Source organism: Rhinolophus sinicus, chromosome 8 (assembly GCF_057876585.1).
Source record: "Rhinolophus sinicus isolate RSI-liver-muscle chromosome 8, RSI-T2T, whole genome shotgun sequence".
Lineage (NCBI taxonomy): Eukaryota > Metazoa > Chordata > Mammalia > Chiroptera > Rhinolophidae > Rhinolophus > Rhinolophus sinicus.
This window is the reverse complement of record NC_142508.1, coordinates 13092188-13113507: the sequence shown is the minus strand read 5'-3', so window position 1 is coordinate 13113507 and position 21320 is coordinate 13092188. Positions and strand designations below refer to the sequence as shown.

General features: G+C 43.6%; 1 protein-coding gene across 1 annotated transcript; it reads left to right on the top strand.

The window, feature by feature from the left end:
* The first annotated feature begins 20292 nt into the window (after positions 1 to 20292).
* On the top strand, positions 20293 to 20780 carry LOC141567700 (small ribosomal subunit protein eS25). The gene has a single exon (XM_074315933.2). The coding sequence runs from the start codon at positions 20341 to 20343 to the stop codon at positions 20716 to 20718; it is 378 nt and encodes a 125-aa protein (XP_074172034.1). The 5' UTR covers positions 20293 to 20340; the 3' UTR covers positions 20719 to 20780.
* The last annotated feature ends 540 nt before the right edge of the window (positions 20781 to 21320 follow it).

Here is a 21320-nt window from a genome sequence, read left to right as displayed (position 1 = left end):
GATGTCGGTAGCACCCCCTCCCAAGTTGTGACAGTCAAAAATGTCTCCAGACATTGCTCGATGTGCCTTGGGGGGCAGACCAGCCCCCAGCTGAGAACCACTGTCTAAGTCAGTACTTGCTTCTGGAGTCAGCCTGGCACATCCAGTGGAGCGAGCGGGGCTGCCCCGCTTGCTGGGAGCTAAGCGTTATGAATTCCAGTTCCAACTTGCTTGTTGTCTCAGTTTAGATTTGTGTGTTCCCCTCACATAAAAGTTGAATTCACACCCAGCAAATTTGTTGCTATGGTACAGAAAATGTGAGCGTTTTTATACCTCCAGGGGGCCCTGCTGATCAAGAAAGGCTCAGGATGGCAGTTACATGCATGGGGGTGGAGTGGGGTGGTAGGGTGGTAGTAGACGGCACCAGTGCAGGGAGGGTGTGCTTTTCATGAGCTGTTGATGCTCACAAGACAGGTTCGCACACCTAAAAGCCTCTAGTATGCTGGCCCCACCCCGCTGCACCCCTGCTGGCTCCAAGAGAAGGCTGGTTGCCTTTCCTCTCCACACACCCCTTCATGTTACAGATTGTCTTTATTTGCCATTGCTTCCCTCCAAGGCTATTCCTGAAGACCCCATCAAATTTCACCAATTGGAGTAAAAGTGCTTCATCTAAAATACCTCAAAAGGTTTCACTGAACATTCTGACACTCTTAACTATCTAGCCACGGTTACACTGTCTTCATTTCTGGATGATGGCAGCTCACAGACGCTCTACGTCTGCACACGTGTAGTCATGTGCTGCACGGGCTCTGTTGGCACTCAGAATTAATTCCCTGGCTTTCTATGCTCCCTTCAATACTGCAAGAAAGGAGAGACCAAAAACTGCCTTCCCGTTCTTCCTCAGAGCTAGGGTTACTGATGAAATTGAGTGCACTTGTGTCAGTGAGCTGAACTTGCTTGAACAGTGGAGAAGCAGGCAGAGGTCACCTGCCTGCAGTGAGGCTGTTGGAAGAAGGTCAGTCATAGGTGAATGTTTGTGGTGGCTCAACTCCACCTCCACGTCCCAGTGTCTCATCAGGACTTGAGAGGTGTGAGGTGTCAATAGCAATAACAGCTTCCTGAATGACAGCGAGAGTCATTTGATCTTGCAATCAATAGTCTAAAGCTGGCCCTTTCCTTCTGCCTGCCCAGTGATTTCAGGAGTGCCTGCTTCCCTATATTTGATCCCTTTTAGCAAGAGTAGCTCTGGTTTCGACATTGAACCCTGCTTGGCCCATGTACATTCACTCACATACACTGTACATATCCTGATTCCCTTCCCACGCAACGGATTTAAATGTGGGATGTATTTATTGACCATCTGCTGAGTAGTAGAATGTGCAAGTCCTGCTGCATGTTGACATCCAAAGGAATGCTATATTGATCTTGTCTTAAGAAAGCAGACTCTGGAGCTCAAGGACCAACACCCCAGAACAATACAAAGTCAATAAATAAATAGTTGCTGCCTTGTGTCTAGTTGAAAACCAGGCACTCTGGACAGTCAGAAGGGATGAGATCAATGGTGTTACTTCAATCAAACCGGTTTAAACTAGACTTGCAGGGCAGATTAACCCTGAGTAAGTGAGGAGAAGGGAGGTCAAATATGGGAAAAGATAGAGGCACCGAGTGACATCTGTGTAGGTCAAAATCCTGGATTGATGTCCTCAGTCCGCCACCTCTTCCAGTTGAGTCTATGATTTGATCTCTGAGAGCCCAAGTAACCTCATTTGAAAAACACAAAAACCCTGCAGGGTGGTTGTGAAGCTCAAATGAGATTAACAAATAGATCTCTATCTGTATATCTATATCTCCATCTAGATAGCTATCTCTCTGGATACTATGCTATGTAAATGTAGACTAGATCTTCTTTCTCTGTCCCTGCAGAACCAGCATTTCCTTCCTGCCCTGCTCTGACCCTGGGAAGCTACTTGAATAGACAGTGTCCATAGATTCTCTTGCCCTCTCACTGGGTCTCACATGGGGAGGAAAGAGAGGTCAGGGTTATTTCCCCAGCTCCCTCATTCCAGCTATACTGTGTTCCTCTACAGACTCTGGTTGGCAGCCATTTTTCTCCTAGACCTAGAGCTTCGTCCAGGTTGCAGTAACCGTTTCCGGTCTCCTACACTGTCTCTTGCTGACTTCTCTAGGCTCCACCCACATCATCAGACACGGCCTCTTGACTGAACTTTCTTCAAACACTCCTTTGGAATATGCCGTTTGTTTCCTGCCATGATTCTGGCAGACATAACATGTAAGCTGCTACATTCCACTATTCTGCTCGACGAAGAACCTTTGATAATTCCCTGTTGTTTAATAAGGTCAAGTCCGAATTCATTTAAATAGCAGACGAAAAATGCAATTAAGAAAGTGAATCCATATTACGTGATTTACAGATGACTGTACATGATGAAAACGTGAAGCCTGAGGTTGGAAATGGGGGCAGTAGGAGTGGCACTTAGATACTCTTCCATTGGTTTTATTTCAGTCCTCGACATCCAAGCCAGAGAAACAATTCCAGGACACCCTTTCTGCCCTTTTCTTTCCTCTTTTCTTTTCCTCCATTTCTATGTGCTCCCCTTTTTTCTTTTCCCTTTGGAAATCCAAAGGTGGACACAGACAGGGAAACACGATTTCGTGTGAAAGGTGGATTTGGTGAACTGTTGGAAAATTTCTTAGCCATTAAAGCCTCATGGTTCATTGGACAGCTAACCTACCAGACAAGGGAGCAGTTGATGACTCATTTGGTTAACAGGAGGCCAAGAGGGGCAGAAGGGTGGGGGAGGACAAGTTACAGAAGTTCCTAACTTGCTTTCGGTCCCTATTCCTCTTTCCTCCTGGTTGAAGGATCAAAGGTTAAGACTCCATTTTCATGCACTAATGGCAACACCTTTTGGAAATATAGGCATGCCATACCTATATTGAGCTAATGTGATTTTTTAAACAAGCATTATTAATAGTAATACCAAAGAGAAAAGTCTCTGAATAAGGAATTACAGCCAAGTATGGGGGTAAAGTGCAGATTGGAAATGAATCCACCCTGTCCCATCCTATCCCACAAGCTATACTGAGCACCCACCCCTCTTAAAGATACTCTAGGACTCCAGTGGAAGGGTGCATTTTAAAATAAAAATGATAGTTTGGCTGTGGCTCCCAGCAGAGCTATTTCTGGCCAGGGGCCTTTGCTAAATGGTTTACTTCATGAACAGGCTCAAGTTTCAACCATCCCTAAAGCCTTTTCTTTTTTTTTAATCTCCAACAGTGTGGTAGTAACCTTTCATTTGGCATTTACACAAATGGGAGAATGTGGGGACCACTCCAGGTAGTCTTTTCTTCCTTCAAGTTTGCCTAAGGATTGAAATCATGTTTTATATTTAACCGTTTCCTAACAATGCCAAGCACAGGGTTATGGAGGAGTCAATTCGAAAACTCTGAGAGTTGGAAGGGTATTACAAAGTTAATAACCATAATGATGATGATGGTAATATTGGGGTTGGTGGTAACTATATTGTGTGGAAGGGGGATTTTCCCCATTGAGATGAACTGAGGCAATAATAGTCAGCTTAGAGCCAGGTTTATGATATGATAATAGGTGGTTCTGTGATCCTGTTTACCAGCAACTGTTCTAGGAATTTTCCTAAGGACAAAAGCTTAAAGGCGCACAGAGCTTCAGGCACAAAGATACTTACCAAAGCATTATTCGTATAAATGAAAACTGAAATATTCAAAATTTGCCATAAGAAGAGGAAGACTAAGTCAATTATATTACAGCTCTAACATGAAATATTAATCAGGCATCAGCATAAAGCCACCAAGATTTTATTAAGTGACATGGGAACATGTTTATAAGTGAAAAAGGCAAGATCTTACCTATGGTGGGATCTTACCTATGGTGTGTGTGTGTGTGTGTGTGTGTGTGTGTGTGTGTGTAAGAGAGAAAATCATATGCAATTTTTATTTCCTCCTTTATGCTTACAAATATTTTGTAATTTCGTACAATTAGTCTACATTCCTTTATCATCAAAAATATTATTTGAAATTTAAAACACTATTGTGATGACAATGACCATCTATGCACTCTTCTGCAATCACTCAGAAAGTTCCAAATCTCATTCACGGACTGATGAGATGGGCCAGCTATTTGGTGCATATGCACCTGTATATTTGTACACAGTATTTACTGCTGGTTTGCTTCTGATTCGTCAATGCTGGGGCATTCGGGTGGCTAAAGATTTTGATTATCACCCCCAGCAAAGAACTTGTATCACCAGAAGCTTCGTTTCCAAATAGGTCTCTTCCTCAGACTATGAATGTAGGTTCAGTGGGAAAGTCCTAAGTTTCAGGGCTGGCTCCAATTCTCAGGAGCTGGTTCTTGTTACTTAAGCAGATTGTTTTAATCTTTTGAGACTCATTTATAAAATGGGAATAAAGAATACCTATCCCAGAACTTAGGCTGTGTGGTTGTGAGAGTAAATGAATGTGGAAAAAGCCTTTGCCCCCAGCAAGAATTCGCTGGCTTCCTCTTTGTTCATACAAAGCATATTACTTGTTGACTAGTCTTGTAGTTACTGAATCTCCAAGCAGACCTTGGTCGAACACTGAATTCACAAAGTATCTGTTATGCAGGCGTGCCATTTTAGACGCCCCAAAGCTGCTGAGTTTTCTCCAGGAATTGCTGGTTTCACTGCTGTTTTCCATGGTTCCCCTGGGCTGGGCCATTGCTAATATGGAGCATTCTTTGGCTGGCTTCATTCAGCAGAAACTTTCCACCAACACTCACTACCAACACTCTGGCAGCACGGACCTCTCAGGTTGTTTCTGACTGGTCATCTACGGCACCGGAAATATCCACGAAGATGGAACTTCCCCAGAATTTTCCATCAACATGGAGCCAAAAGCTTCTCAGTTCGCTTCTTCCAGAGCAAGCTTTTCGAGTGGGGTTTTGACACTGCAGGAGGGGGTATTCCTGTATGAAGTGTTTTGATGACTAACTCGATTAAAACTGAGAGGCCTAACACCTACTAATGATCAGCTCAAGTTCTCCAAGACCTTAAATGACAAACAACGTCAGTTGTTCAGTTAGACAGGCTCTTTTGTGTGTGTGTGTGCTTGTGCAACAGCGGGTCACCTGTACAACCAGTATAATTCCTTTGTAGAAAAGAAAGAGCTAGCAGACATTTCAAACACGCATTCTATGTTGTTGTTTTTTTACCCATTGGAATGTGAACTTTAATGCTACCATAGAGTAGGATGCAGGTTGTGTTAGTGTCTGTGGGTCTAGGATGGCTGCCTGAGGTTACCTGTGTGGGATGAGGTTTTCCAGCCATGGGCCAAAGCAAAGTTAACTACAAGAAGCGAGTATGGAAGAAGGTTGCTCTGTGTGGGCAAAGCTGATGTTGATCAATAGGTGTTTTTGAATTCTGACGAAGTGAGTTGCCTTATAATTTTCTCGTTCTAGAATCATGGACAACCAAGGCTGGGAGTGAAGTTGTGTGAGTCACAGCTGTGCACAGGAGGTTTTCATGCTGTGCGATGCAGGGTGCCAACTATGGCTTTCTCTGCATCATTTAACATTGACCAGGCTCTGCCCGGACCTGCCCAAGACCCTGTGTACACAGGAATGTTGACCTTCTGTAACTGACAGCCCCAGCCTGGAGGTAGGAGGGGAGCGGTTTCTGACCACTGGATATGGCTGCCATGGAGCTGCTAAACAAAGGGCAGGTGCCTGGTACTTTCTGCTCTCCAAACCAAACCCCATCTGGAATATAGGATTCCTAGCCTGCAGCAGATGATGATCTGGAAACTGGGAAGGGGCATGTCGTGTGGGAAGGGGATGCATTTGGGATAGGTGTCAGGGGAGCAGAAGAGCTGGTTAATGGCCTGACACTGAGGAAGAAGGCAGAAAATCTAAACTCAGTGCAGAACTGTAACGGTACACGGTGCATTTGCTGAGATCCCATTCTGCCGACATCTCTCTTCCAGAAGGCAGAGAATTTTATAATATATTTCAAAAAAGTGTCAACATTCTCATCAATAACAGGAAAAACTTATTTTCTATTTTTAGATGACTGGCAATTATCAGATCCTGGGAGATGTACAAGGCAAAATGCCTGCCTGGGGAAGTTGGGCTTTTGTGGGTAGAAAAAGGAATTAAAAATGCAAGGTGGCTTCCGCTAAGTGCCAAATAAATGATTTAGGCAGTGATTGCCTTGCAATTCAAAGAAAGGAAAATAATCAGGGCTCCCTGAACCACCCACTCCCACCACCATATGACCAACTTCCTGGGGAAGAAAGAGATATTTGTTGAAAGCATGATAGAACTGTCAAAATTCCAGGAAATCAATTACATAAATTGTGAAGCATAAGTCACGATTCTATTTGTTCTGCAAGGCTGCGAAATTTACAATTTTTCATTATGAGAGAAAATAAGAACCCATTACTGCTTCCTCCAAGAAAGTCATGAGCACCCCTTGCACGACCTCCCTCGTTTTCATCATGCTGTGTCTGGGCAGGTGTCTTTGCTACTAGCATTTTTTATTTGAGGTTCGAGGCGCCATTTGTCATCAGGTTAACTCAAGGGTGGATTTCTTTTCTGCATCTTCTGATGGAATCACTGGCATAGACTTGTATCTAATGAGGTAATTAAACAGAGAAACGGTCATGGGGAAAAGTAGATGACATGAACCCACCAGGAATTTACAGTGTTGGCAAATCACTTTGTCAGAAATGTCAAGGACTGGCTCCATGGGTCTTGAAGGACTTAGGCAGGGAGAAGGGTTAGGACGCTCTTCCAGGGAGGGCAAGACTATGATGAAATATGTGGAGATGGGACCAAATGAGAGTCAGGGCCCAGCTAGGGAAAGGGTGTGACGGAAGCAGACTTTTCTCTGTATGGACTTGTGAGAAATTGAGTTAGGGTGGTGGATGGGATGGTGGGAAAAGAATGAGTTATTGTTTTGAGAAGAGTGCTGTGTTGGTGTGAGTTCCATCAAAAGCGAACCTTGAGTAAGGAATTGGGTACAAGTAGTTTATTCCAGAAGTGACCCCAGGAAACACAGTGAGTAAGTGGGAAAGTGAGACAGGAGAAGAAGCCAACAGAGGGACTGTTAACAATAGGATTGTCACTGTGGGTGACGAGGACTCGGTCCCACTGGAGTCCTCCAAGAGACGTGAGGAACACTCAAGTGTTTTTTTGTTTTGTTTTGTTTTGTTTGTTTTTGGAACCAATTATTTATCACAAAAGGAACAATTTCAATTTTGAAACACACACTCACTTCTATTCGTACTTTACTGAGAATGACTAAACAAAATTTTATTCCAACTTGACACAGATCCTTTACATTTAGCCTGAGAGTAAGCATGAGAACATTGAACCGGAAGTTAGACTTCATTGCCCACACAGCAAAGCATCTGAAAATAAAGCTGAGACTAAACATGCATGTATCAAACATAATGAAAGCATTCCAGTGACACTTGACCATGAATAGTGATGCAGTCATGTGTACGAGTGACTGGAGGATGTCCCCCTGAGGCATGAGGACGCTGAGGTTTTGGTCCATCAAATCCCAGCTTATTGGCGTGAGGTTGCTTCTGGGGCTTTCCCTCCTTGGTACTTCTGGTCTCCCCACAAATATGCTGAGTGTGCTCCTAGTATAAGGCCAGAGAAAACTGGGAAGAGAAACAGATGCTTGAGGGAGTTAGCCATCACCCTGAGTGGGAACTGTCCCCCAAACTGCAGGTAACTTCAGGTGGGCAGAGGAGAGACGGGTGGGCCACCATCAGCTTCTGCCATGCATTCTTCTTGCCTTCAAGGGAAACTCTCAGAAAGAGATGCTGGTTCCTTTATTCCCAGCTGCCCTTTCCTCCTTTTTCCTGTGCTTTATGCATTTACCCTCCCAACCCACTCCTGTGTTTCTGCTCCCTGTAACCTTTCCAGGGAATTGGGTGGGGGTGGAGGCTTCAAGGCAGTTTTTGCTTTTTAGCAGGTGACTGAGGAAAGAAGATTTAATTGTGAAATTTCAGCTGACTGAGAAATATGTTCTGGGAGAGACAGAGATCTACCTAGAGCCCTGAAATAAATTATCCTCTGGGTTTCTGCCAGATGTCAGGTAACTCACAGCCCTGGGAAAACTGATGTTTTGTTCATGAACGCATTATCATCACCTTATTTTCTGCAAGGCTGAAAACCAAGAGATAGTCTTCTGTCAACATTTGGAATTGCCACTCCTGTAATGAGACTGTGACTTTAGGTGGGCACCATATCTAGGAGTCGAGAATAAGAAAAGAATTAAATAAATTTTTAAAAGTTGAATCAGAAGAATTCTTTTCCACAGGAGATCTTTCTTGCTCTTACAAGAGCAGCTGAAGCGTCCAAACTATCACAGAAACTCTCAGCCCAGGATATGGCAAGTCACCCTACATCCTGAAATTATGAAATTCTCTATGCTTGACACAGGTAGTCACCACCCCAGCGACTGATGGTCATGTCACAGAGAAGACGAGACGATGAACAGAAAGAGAAATAGCAAGTATGAATGAACTGTGATTTAGTTTCCGTATGAATAAACTAAGTCAGACAATAAAAGGAAGAAAATCTCTACATGAAAGTAGAATTGTCTAGGAATTGATTTTTCCCCCTCTCAGGTAGCATTTCTTTTTCCACAGATTATTTTTCATATATCTATATGGATGGGGGTATGACAAGCTTGTTAGGGACCAGAATAATAAAAATCATAAATCTGGAGGGAGTTCAAGGGATCACCTTGCTCAGCTTCTAGTTTCCAGGTGGAAATAATCACTAACAATGGCCTCCTGAAAGAACCTGCAGGAAAGATGATTCTACAGTCTATTTCAATATCCCAGCTTGCATTGTTTTAATAGGACAGTCCCTTTCATATCAGAAATGCATCTCTGTACTGAATTTTAAGTCTATGTTTTATACGCTGTTCTCACTGGCACATTGGGAACAGCTGGTGACTGTGAATGCTGCCTTCTGCATTTCTGATAATACATACGAGTATATTTACCCCTAGCGCTCTGGGTTCCCGTCATTCTTGAACCAATATCATGTTTGTAGAATTACCAAGGAGAAGGAATTGGGGAGTAGTTGGCTGGAGTGGGTGTGGCAGAATGCAATTTGTCCCCCTAAATTTGCAACCGTTTCTTAAAAGAAAATTACTTTTCCTGAGTTTCTGCCAGCTGGAATGTGGGTGAGGCAGTGCCCAGCTTTGGTGCCATCCAGACTCAAAGCCTGAGGGGAAGAGGGAGTAACAAGAAGGGAGGAAGGCCATGAAATAGAGCTGTGACTCCCGCCAGAACAACCCACCCTGGACCTAGTGCTCAGAGAAGCAGACGCTCTCAGACTTAAGTCTGCTGCACATTGTTTCTTGTCGGAGCAGGAAAAGTGGGAAAAACATTGAGTGAGTAGATGCATAAGAAGATGCATGTGGGTGGCACGGGCGGGTGAACTGTCTACTAGTGGGAGAAGTATTTGGCTTCCATCCAGATTCTCTTCCAAGAAAGAGTCCAGGATCTGGAATCAGAAGATTGGGGCTTACATCCCAGAGCTTCTGGGACATAGCTGTTTCACTTTATACTAGTTCTTGACCTGTCTGTAAATAGGATTAGTAATTCCATTTGCCTTGCATACTTCTCGGTGATGTGAATACCAAACTGAGCTAATGCGTGCAGAAGGCTTTAATGTGCCACACACACACTAGCTGTTGTTGTTACAGAAGGTGGTGTAACAGATGCTCGGGCTGTAAATCTCATCTCCCCATCTTCAGTACAACTAATACACAACTTTTCCATTTCTCATAAGTAATGCAATTTTAGCCTACAATGAGCCAATGCCTTTCACCCACGGTTCTGCTTCCTTTCATTATTTATCCTCATTTATCCTTTGTTAAATTGCTTTAAATATGGGTGTTTCACACTCTTAGACATTGCTGCTGGGAGTCGAAAAAGGTAGAATTCATGTAAAGACCAAGTTGGCAATATCTATCAAAATGATAAGTACATTTACCCTTTGGGCCAGCAAAACCACGTCTGAGAATTTATCGTCCTGATTATCTGCACATGCATGAATTACTTAAGTACAAAATTATTTATCACAGTATTGTTTGTAAGAGCAAAAGATTAGCAACAGCATAAGTGTTTACAATAGTGTGTTGGTTCAATAAACCAAGGTACATCTACATAGTCGAACCCCCTGCAGCTATTACCAAAAACAAAAACAAAAGAACTCTGTATGTTCCAATACGGAAGAGCCCTAGACTTTATTGTTAGGTAGTAAAAGCAAGGTTTAGAGCACTTTATAAAGTATGCTACCTTTTGTATATAGAAAGGGAAAAAAAACCCAAATACATAGGAAAAAAACTTAAACATGATTAGCAGAGAGGGCCAGAACTGAGGAATGGGGATGGGTGGGGAGGGAGGGGGGGACAGGTGTGAGAGTGAGACTGTTCGATGTATGACTTTTTATTCATTTTTATATTTGATCAATGTAGTGCCTGCCCCAAAACAATAATTTTAAAAATTCTTCAAAAGTATTGTTCCTGGAATTCTTTTGTTAAATAAAGACTGGAAAGTATAGCTGACTTGATTTACCAGGTGACTCGTGACAGACGGACATTCTAATAACTAAGAGCTTGGGGACAACGCACAATCACTGATCTTACCCTAGTGCTCTGCTGTTTTTTGGAATGGGTAACAACAACAACAAAAATACTCCAGTCAAATCCATTAATTTTGGAAAGTGAGTGGAGAGAACACTTAAGGTTTATTATCATAATTGTCATATAATTATTTTTATGATTTATCAGGAATTTTATATCTCATTTGGTTCTCCCAACAACATTGTGGGGTATTATTATTATTATATCATCATTTCCGTTTTATAGATGAGAAAACTAACCTCAGAGAGGGTAACTAACTTACCCAAGGCCACAAAGCAAGTTGGCAGCACTGCTGGGGCTCAAAAAAGGCCTGTTTTATTTATGAGAGAAAAAAAAATTATCAGCTGCAAATCTAAGTAATCTACTCAGCTATTTATTTTGTTGTTTCAAAAATATTAGTGAGCACCTATTAAGTGGCAAGTACCATGTTAGATCCTTGTGACACAGCAGATAAACTTTCCTTAAATATAGATTAGATGCCTTTTAGAGTCCTGTTCAGCTGTTTTGGATCTAATTCCTGTACAGTGGAGACTGTGACAAAGTTAGCCACTTGCCACAGCAGAAGGAATCAAGATCAGTCTCTATTTCTGCCATCTTTTCACTTTATTGATGGATGGGTAAGCCCCCAAGATCAGAATGAGAGAGAGTGGAGCCCAGGTAACAGGCTGTATCCCATTCTCCACAATTATGCGGCTCAATGGATGTCCTATATTCTGATCAATCAATCTTTGGGGAGGAGGAGAGGTTAGAGGTGGTAATGGGATGAGGGTGGGGGAGAGAGGAATCCCCTTACTGTCCCCATCTTGCTTATTCACACATTCATAACTGAGCAACACGTATTTCCCTTGAACTCTAGGAGGACAAGTATAAACAGTGAAGTCTCCCAAATCTCAGAGAGAACTGATATTATTTTATATTTTTATGAACAATCTAAAAGAAAGATTGCCAAGGAAACAGAGATTTTGGTGAAATGTGACACTGATCAGTATCAGGTAGAAATGACATCGTCGAGATGTATTTCTCAGGTTGTGTTCAAGAATTTGGCTAGTGAAGCTCTCTTATGAGCATGAAGCCCACAGAACGAGAGGGCGACTTTTCCTAAACAGCTTCTTTGCTCCAAATTCTGGGAAAGTGGGGGGAAATCTACCGCATTACATTACGTCCATTCACAAAGCAACCGACAGCATTTCACAGTTTGTCCATAGGAGAATCTGGAGCAGGGCCTGCCTAGACTAGGACATTTTCCATGTGGTCCAGCTTTTTAAAGTCTGGGATGTCTCATTTCCTTGGGTATGTTATTCCCAATACTCTTCCCACTCAAGGTAAACCCAGTTCCATCTTATCTTGACTGTTTCCCTGGCAAGGGCCTGAGCTCAGGGGGTCAGGAGTCACAAGAAGGACAATGGCCAAAGTGGACAACTGCTCAAGATGGGAAGCTCAATAACTGCAAGCAGCTCTTTGAAAGTCCAAACACAAGATTCCTCATGGGAGTGGCTCTGATTCCCAGTTCATGTTCGTTTTGTTAATGGGTCTTGTAGTTCCCTTCAGACTCTAACCAGCAGGATGGGGTAAGACCCTTCAGAATGCTACAATTTAAAGAGCATGTTGGGGGTGTCCCATGTTCGTATGTGTGGCAGAGACTCCAATGCTCACTCAGGCCTAGTTCTCTTCTCCTTTGGGGCACATGGGTGCATTACACATCCCTGCTCTCCTTGCAGCTAGGCAGACCACGTGACGTGTCCTGGCCACTGGTCTGAGTGTGGTGTCATATCAGGGCTGAATGTGTATTTGCTGGTGTAAAAGCCTCCAATCCTCTCCTCTCCATTTTTGCTGTTCTGATTGGGTGTTTTCTGATATCTTGTCTTCCAAATCGCTGATTCGATCCTCTGCTTCATCTAGTCTGCCAGTGATGTCTCCCAGTGTATTCTTCATTTCAGTTATTGTATTCTGCACTTCTGACTGGTTCTTTTTTATAGTTTCTATGTCCTATTTTTATGCTTGTTATCTCTTTGTTGAAGTTCTCACTAAGTTCCTTGAGCATTCTTATAATCATTGTTTTGAACTCTATCTCTGGTAGGTTGCTTGCCTCCATTTCATTTAGTTCTTTTTCTGGAGTTTTCTCCTATTCTTTCATTTGTGATGTATTCTTTTGTTTACTCATTTTTGGCTGCCTCTCTATTTGTTTCTATGTAGTAGGTAGATCTGCTATGTCTCCCAGTCTTAGCTGGGAGGTCTTATATAGTAGGTGCCCTGTGCCCCTGGCACAGTCTCCCTAGTCACCTGCCCTAGGTGCTCCAGGAGAGTCTCTTATGTGGGTTATGTGTGCCCGCCTATTGTAGTTGAGCCTTGGTTGCTATTATCATGTCAGTGGGTGGGATAGATCCTCAGGCTGATTGGCTGTGGGGTTTGGCCATGTCCACAGCTTATAGGCTGCTGTGGGGGGGGGGGTTTCCACTGAGTGGGATTCACCCCAGCAGACTCTGCTGCCTGTTGAGACCACCCTTTGAGTGTGCCACTTGTGGGGCTAACTGGGCAGTGCTTTCCTGAGGTCTGAAGCCAACCTCCAAGTATTTGGTTCGGGGGCCTCTTGTGAGGGGCTGTGGTCCAGGCCGAGGTCACCCACTGCCTGTGACCTGCTGGGGACTAGCTGGTAGGAGCTACAAAGCAATCCATGGTTGTTTGCTGCCTGTGCTAAACCAGGAGATGTGTGGGAGAGGCCACCCTGCGAACTGAGAATGGTTGCCATCAGTACCGGGCCTTGGGTAGCTCCACAAAAAGCCAGGACACCCCAAGGCTTGCTGCCACCTGCCAGCTTTCTTAAGGTTCAGTCCCCAATAAAACCTCGTGTAGTACACAAGTTGGGTGAGGCAGGGTCCCAGGGAGTCATCACTAGAGTGGGAAGAACTGTGGTCAACAGGTTAATGTAGACTCTGGTTTGGTGCCAGCGCTGAGCCAGGAGCTACTCAGCAAAAGTCTCAAAGCACACAGAGGTCAGTTGCAGCCTATCTGGGTCCTGTGAACTCCCATGGTTTTTCAAGAAAGAATGCAATGCAGGTGGTGCTGGGTGCTGTCAGAGAAAGTATCTCTGGTGTTGGGAGAATTGGATGGGGCAGGGTCCCAGCTGAGTCAGCAGGGTGGAGTTGTGGAGCTCACCAGGCCAATCAGATTCTGATTTGGATGTAAATGTAAGGGGCGGGCTCAACACAGGAAAGATGAAGCCCACCTGTTGGCTACACGGAGGAGGCCCTCCTCACAGGGAAATGGAAACTATCCTCCAGCTCGCTCTATGAAGCCACAAACTTCAGTCTGACCCCCGAATGTCTCCGACACCTCCCCGAGTTACTGTCCCTCCGCGGGAGCCCAAGGTGAGTGCCTCTGTGTGAGAGGGTCTGTGTGCGGGCCGTTTAAGAGGATGCCTGGGTTTCCTGCTGCCTTCCATCCCACCTGGATGGTTGGAATCCCCACTGTTTTTCACAGCCAGATATTGTGGGTGCTCCTCTTCCTGGCACCAGTACTTTAGGCTGGGGAGGGGTGTGGGGCTGGGGTCTCTCGCTCCTCCCGGAGGACTCTCCGTGGCTGAGATATCCCCACCTGGTTGTCAACCGCCACATGGAGGTTGGGGGCCAGCCCGTTTTGCGTCTCCACCCCTCCTACCAGTCTCAACGTGACTTCTTTTTATATCCTTAGTTATAAAACTTCTGTTCAGGCAGACTTCAGATGGTTCTCAAGGTTGATTGTGCTATAATTTAGTTGTAATTTTAATGTGTTCACGGAAGGAAGGAGGCACAGTGTTTATCTACTCTGCCATCTTGGATTTCTCTCCTCTTCATCGAATTCTTATTTCACGTATGGCCAACGCCATAACTGTGATCTTTAGTATGTGTTAAGCTGCTCTCCCCGAATAAATGAGGTATGTCTTCAGATCAGAAACGATTGTTATGCTTCATTTATGTCCCGCACCGTCTTGACCCAACATTTGGCACACCTTACTGATGTTCAATCAGCAAGCGATGAGTTAGACACCCCCCTTCCTGGTTACACTGTGGCATTAGCACAGGTGGAGTCAAACAACTTGATCCTATTGGGAAAATCTGCACTTATTGTGCTCATCTTGACACTTATATGAGACTCAGAGAGGTCCCCTATGAATGGGTTCAGCTTAGGAATAGGACTGGGGGTTGAATTTTGTGCCTGGAAGTTCCTAGCCCATTTCTAATAACTCCAATCTGTATAACTGTTTAGAAGGCCGTGCTTTGGGAATTGCAGTCCAGAATACACACAGAAGGTTGATACGCGTTTGGTTTAGCCTCTTACACAACAGAGTTCCAGCCGTGCAGATGTACTTTGCTAGGTACCATCATTTGTATTTAATAAAGACTTGAACCTCAATTCTTTTTGTGTTTTTCACTGAGAAAATGTTCCTAGAGACATTGACGTCACTTGTCTCTTTCCCCTCGTGCTCAGTAATATGCATTTTCTGTCCTGTCAGTCTGAACAAGGCCCTTAGACAAGCGCCATTGAACAGAGAGAAGGAAAGTGTCCCTCAGAGCCATCAGATGGTTCCTCTAACCCCGTGCTTTGTGCACCAGACCCTGTGAGGGCCTCTGGACACTGGGCTACGTAAGTTGTATATGACTGTGTGTGATGGGAATTAACACATAATTCTGTGTCCCAGCTTTATTGCTGAGGTCCATAATGAGTCAGTATAATTAAGCACCGTTTGCCTGGTTAGTTAGTTCAGGTGTCTGAATCTGTCACAATAAAGTATGTGATGTTAAACATGTTTGGATTAGAACCTTCTGGAGCCAATGCCAGTGCAGACAGCTATATTAATCACATGGGCGGTTATCTTATTTGAGATTTTCTATGCACCTCTGAATTACAGTGTTTCATCCATCAAGGGCTTGCTGAAGACATCTGTAAACTTTGATTTATTGCACTGTTCCTGGTACAGAATTAAATAGCATTATACTCAAATATATTGGCTTAATTGACAGGTAGAGATTTAATCCCATTAATTATCCGGCCTGCTTGAAAGCTTCCATTAACCCTTTGCTGAATCCACAGGATTCCGAAGTTATCTTCGCACCTATTGGGGGGTCAGGTAAATCCGTCATTTTCCTTCCTCTTCAAAAAGTTTATCCTTGATTTGTGAGTGAACGTGCATATCCATGAGATAAATGTGTCACCTCAGGTCATCTTCTCTCTGACGTCAAACAGCTCATTCCTTTAGGTAACTGACATCCTATGTAGTCATGGTCACTTCCAGTGTTGGGGTTTCGATGTGAGCATTTAATGAGATAATGTGTACAAGTCCTTAATGCATTTATTTAGTCAACACAGTTTTATTGGGTACTTAATATATTTAGGAACTTTGCTGGGCTGAAAAATACAAACATGTATGTAAAGGACCGTTGAGACCCTCAAGCAACGTACACCATTTGTAAATCATAAAGTACTGTACAAATTCTATAGGCTACTCATTAATGATAATAATCTGTGCTGTAAGAATAATGCATGCTATTAGGTTATTCATACCAAAAAACAACTGTAGTTAAACTTTATCCTAGAACCAGTACTTCTAACAAAAGACACTAAGGTGGAAACTTCAGACACGGTGAGAAAGCAGCATGGGGACATTTGAAGGAGGTGAATTCTTTTGGAGCTATTCATCTCATCCATCACCAAGCAGCCGTGTTCTCTTCCTACATACATGGAGCCATCTGCTAAGCTTCTCTACGCCTCAGGTCAACTAATGTCCTTTCTGTTCCTGGTCACTGTGCTAGGTGTATAGGAACCCGAGAGAGGGCCGACTTCTCTGCCTTCTTGGAGCTCAGTCTGGTGGAGACACATGGAGGGTCCCCCAGAGGGCTTTCAGAGCCCAGAGTGGTCACACTTAGCCTAGGAGGATTCAAGGAAGGCTTCTTGGAGGAAGAACTACCTGATTTGGGTTTTAATAAATGATTAACAGTATTCAGTTAAAGAAACAAAAGTATATGAGTAGGGCGACTTAGGGAGTGGCAGTTTGCATGAAGTGAATAACACGGCCAGAGTCACAAAAGAGTGACGCCATAGACGCCTCCTAGGAAGCCACAAGAAGTTTGTGGTTTTAAAGGAAAGGCAGGGAGCAACCACAGTCGGGTCTGAGCAAGAACTATGTCATCGATGGTCTTGTAGGCCAGACTCAGCGCCAGAACCCAGTGTTCAGGAGCCAGTGGAACATTTCTCAAGTTGAATGACTTTCAAATGAAGAAAACATATTTTTGTACAGTCCAAGAACATTTAGTGGGCCAAGGTCCACTAAAGTCATGACATTTTTAAAAACTTTCATTTTGATATAATTTCACACTTGCAAAAGAATTGCAAGAAATATAAAAAAGAAAGAAAGAAAGAAAGAACTTCCATATATCCTTTACCCAGATTCAACAATTGTTAACAAATTGTTGACATTTTGCCCCATTTTCTCATCATCTATCTATATATCTATCTATCTACCAACAAACCTACCTACACACACACACACACACACACACACACACACACATTCATTGAACCATTTGTGAGTAGTTTGCAGCCTTTATTCATATTTATAAACACTCCAATGTCTATTTCCTAAGAACAAGAACTTTCTCTTTTTATAACAATAAACACTTATCAAAATCAGGAAGCATGACATTGATACAATGCTATTATCTAATCCAATCTTCCTCATTATTTTAATCAGAGATGGAATTATCTCTGCCCTTTCCTGGATCCACAAAAAGACTCTGTCTCCATATCTGTGTCCCCCAGAGAGGAAGGATGGGAGGGGGCTGGGAGAGCCATAGAGATGGAAAGAGAGGGCCAGGTCGGCCTAGCGCTCTTTCCTTCACACTTTGAAGTTATTTTTAAATCACCTTGAGCAAGACAAGTCACACTGCTATGTGCCATGGAAGACAAATTCACAAAGCACATGTTTTGTTTTATGGATTATCTCCCATTTGTTACAGAAATCTGACAGAGAGCCCCGTGATAGGTCACCCATGTCATCCCCTGCTGAGAACCGAGGGCAGTTCATCTTTTTAATGTTCAGATTCCTCCCTGACCATTCAAGACACCTGGAGGTGAGGGTGTCTCATGTGAATTCTACACATTAGTTATCTAAGCTACATCGTAGCCCCTGTATATTTCCTGTTCATTGGGTGATGCCAGATCGGGCCAACTCCAAAAGCGACATCTAGGCATGGATTCTCTACCTAGGTCACCATTGCAGCTGCCCCCAGCTGATGTCTGATTTGAAGGCCTAGGTTACTGAGCAAGAGAGTTGTCATGTGGCACTTCTGAAGCACCTGGCACTATGTCCCATCCGTGCAGAGCTGCTGGGACCAATATGGCAATGGCTTGTGTTCTCAGAGCCCTGCGGAGATGATGACGGAAGAGCTCTCTGAGATTTGACGTGCTCTTACTGCGGAACTCAGCCATGAGCACCTGGGGTCTGGGTCAGGAGATGGTCTGTGACAAATGCCCTACTCTATTCAGCTACATTCCCAGACACAAGGAGATGAACAAACATGCTATCCCCTTAGTAGCTGGCACAAGAACTTATCTTAGGGAGAGAATTGCTTTTTGGAGGAAAATGCCTGGATAAGCAGCTCACTTGCGTAGTCAATTCCTTTGAAGCAGATCTGTTCTCTGGGGCCCAGGTTTTAGAAAAAGAGCCCAAGGTATGTTTCTATTTTGTCTTGGAGAAGGGAGAGAGGAAGAACAAGACAAGATGGTGGGAGATCACGTGTTGCATGGTGGGTTTCATCTTCACTAATAGTACACACATCCATTGAGCACCTACTGTGTGCCTACTGCCTGGACAGGCTCTGGGCATACAGAGATAAACAGCAAACCATCTATAGGAAAGGAATGCTTGGCTTCATTCTCTGCACCCCTGGTGGGCTGGGCTCCAGAAAACTGACCCCTGGTTTTCCGAGCACGCTGCTGAGATGCAAACTTTTCCTGTAAAGAGGTTTTCATCATGTCCCTGCCTTCAAGATCATTCCTTCAGAAAGATTAGTGTTGATTCTAGCCTTTCTCATACACTTTCAGATTCTCCGATCTGCAGTTGTTCCCTGTAGGTTTTCTCTTGCGACTGAAATAAATTACCACCAAGTTAATGACTTGAAGCATGCAAATTTATTCTCTGACTGTTTTGGAGGTTGGAAGTCTAAAATGGGCCCGCGGGCTGTGTTGCTTCTGGAGGTCTCGGGGAGGATCTGATATTTTTTTATTTTGCCTTTTTCGTATTCTAGAAGCTACCTACATTCCTTGTGTCGTGGACCTGCAATACTCAGACCTCTGCTTCCACAATCACATCACCTTTTTTCTGACTCTGACCCTCCTACCTCCCCCTTTTAAGGACCCTTGTGATTATTTTGGGCTGCCTTGGCTAATTCAGGATTATCTCCCCACCTCAAGAGCCTTCATTTTTAGTCACACCTGCAAAATCCCTTCTAACACAATAAGGCAACTTATTCACAGGTTCTGGGGATTAGATGTGGATATCTTTATTCATCCTGCCATATTCCCCAAAATATAAAAAGGTACGCTTCTCCCCCCTTCTGGAGCTATGTGTAGTCTCACAGAAAATGTAAGTTCTGTGCCCCTGTAATGGTTTGGGCAGATACCATGGTGTCTTTTGTGTGATTGGAGACCTGAATTTTTCCAAGTTCTGCCCAAAGTTTTGTATTCATTAACTTCCTTCTCCTCATAATTATCCCATTGTTAGGCCTTATTGTTCTCTTTATGGACAGATGAGGAACCGCAGACCCAGAGAGGTTACATATTGTTCCAAAGTCACCTCGTAATAACACCCTACATGACCTTGATACCCCAGCCCTCCCCAGACATGCAACGACAAACGGGTCAGACAGAGCGGAACAGCCACACAGACTCACTCCCACAAGGCCGTGCTGTTGAATTCCAAAGAGAAATATAAAAGACAAACATTTCCATGTAAAACCCCTTCCTTTCCTTTGGCTGTTCGACACCCTCTTTCTGAGGAGGTTTGAGGGGAATGGTGGAGTGAGAGAAGGAATCGGGGCGGGGGTTTGAGAGGAAGGCTTCGAGAATAAGATAGTTAAATGTGTCCAAAAAGGCTATGCTGGGCGTATTTCTTTACTTCTCACCTACTGTTTCTGAGTGGTTCCCAAGGTATGGAAGTTAATGGCTAATAATGACCAAGAAAAGCCACTTTCCCCTTCATACCCGTCAAAATAATTGTCATCAATAAATCAACAAACAACAAGTGCTGGCAGGGATATGGAGAAAAGGGAACACTTGTACACTCTTGGTGGGATTGCAAATTGGTGCAGCCACTATGGAAAACAGTATGGAGTTTCCTTAAATAATTAAAAAATAGAACCACCTAATGACCCAGCAATTCCACTCCTGGGTATTTATCTGAAAAAATCCAAAACATTAATGCGAAAAGACATATGCACCCCTGTCTTTACTGCAGCGCTATTCACAATAGCCAAGACATGGAAACATCCTGTCTGTTAGATGAAGCTGTGGTACATTCTACAATGGAATATTACCCAGCCATAAAAAGAATGAGCTTCCTTTTTGTCCGACATCTTAGCGAAGCTGCAGTCGTACCGTGTGCTGTCCGCACTTTGCCATGCCGCCCAAAGACGACAAGAAGAAGAAAGATGCTGGAAAGTCGGCCAAGAAAGACAAAGACCCAGTGAACAAATCTGGAGGCAAGGCCAAAAAGAAGAAGTGGTCCAAAGGCAAAGTTCGGGACAAGCTCAATAACTTAGTCTTGTTTGACAAAGCGACATATGACAAACTCTGTAAGGAAGTTCCCAACTATAAGCTTATAACCCCAGCTGTTGTCTCTGAAAGACTGAAGATCCGTGGTTCCTTGGCCAGGGCAGCTCTTCAGGAGCTCCTTAGTAAAGGACTTATTAAATTAGTTTCAAAGCACCGCGCTCAAGTAATTTACACTAGAAACACCAAGGGTGGGGATGCCCCAGCTGCTGGTGAAGATGCATGAAAAACAGGTCCTACCAACTGTACGTTTTGAAAAATAAAACTTTATTAAATCTAAAAAAAAAAAAAAAAAAAAGAATGAAATCTTACCATTTCCAACAACATGGATGGACCTAGAGAGTATTATGCTAAGCGAAATAAGTCAGACAGAGAAAGACAAATATCATATGATTTCACTTATATGTGGACTCTAAAGAACAAAATAAACAAACCAAAAAAACCAGAAACAAACTCATAGACACAGAGAACAAATGGAGGGTTGCAGATGGGAAGCGGTTGGTTTATTTATTTTGTTCTTTAGATTCCCAGTGGGGTGAAAAGGTGAAGGGATTAAGAAGTACAAATTGGTAGTTACAAAATAGTCATGGGGATGTAACGCATAGGGAATATGGTTAATAATATTGTAATAACTAAGTATGGTGCCAGGTGAGTATGAGATTTAATGGGGCGATCACTTTGTAAATTATATAAATGTCGAACCACTATGCTGTACACCTGAAACTAATATAAAATAATATTGAATGTCAACTGTAATTTTTTTAAAAAGCCAATTCTTAAAAGCTGTGAGGATCGTGTGGTCCTGGGCCTGTGGTTTCTGCCACCTCT

What these genes read in the sequence shown, in the direction of transcription:
- LOC141567700 (XM_074315933.2), top strand. Translation starts at nt 20,341, where the DNA reads ATGCCGCCCAAAGACGACAAGAAGAAGAAAGATGCTGGAAAGTCGGCC.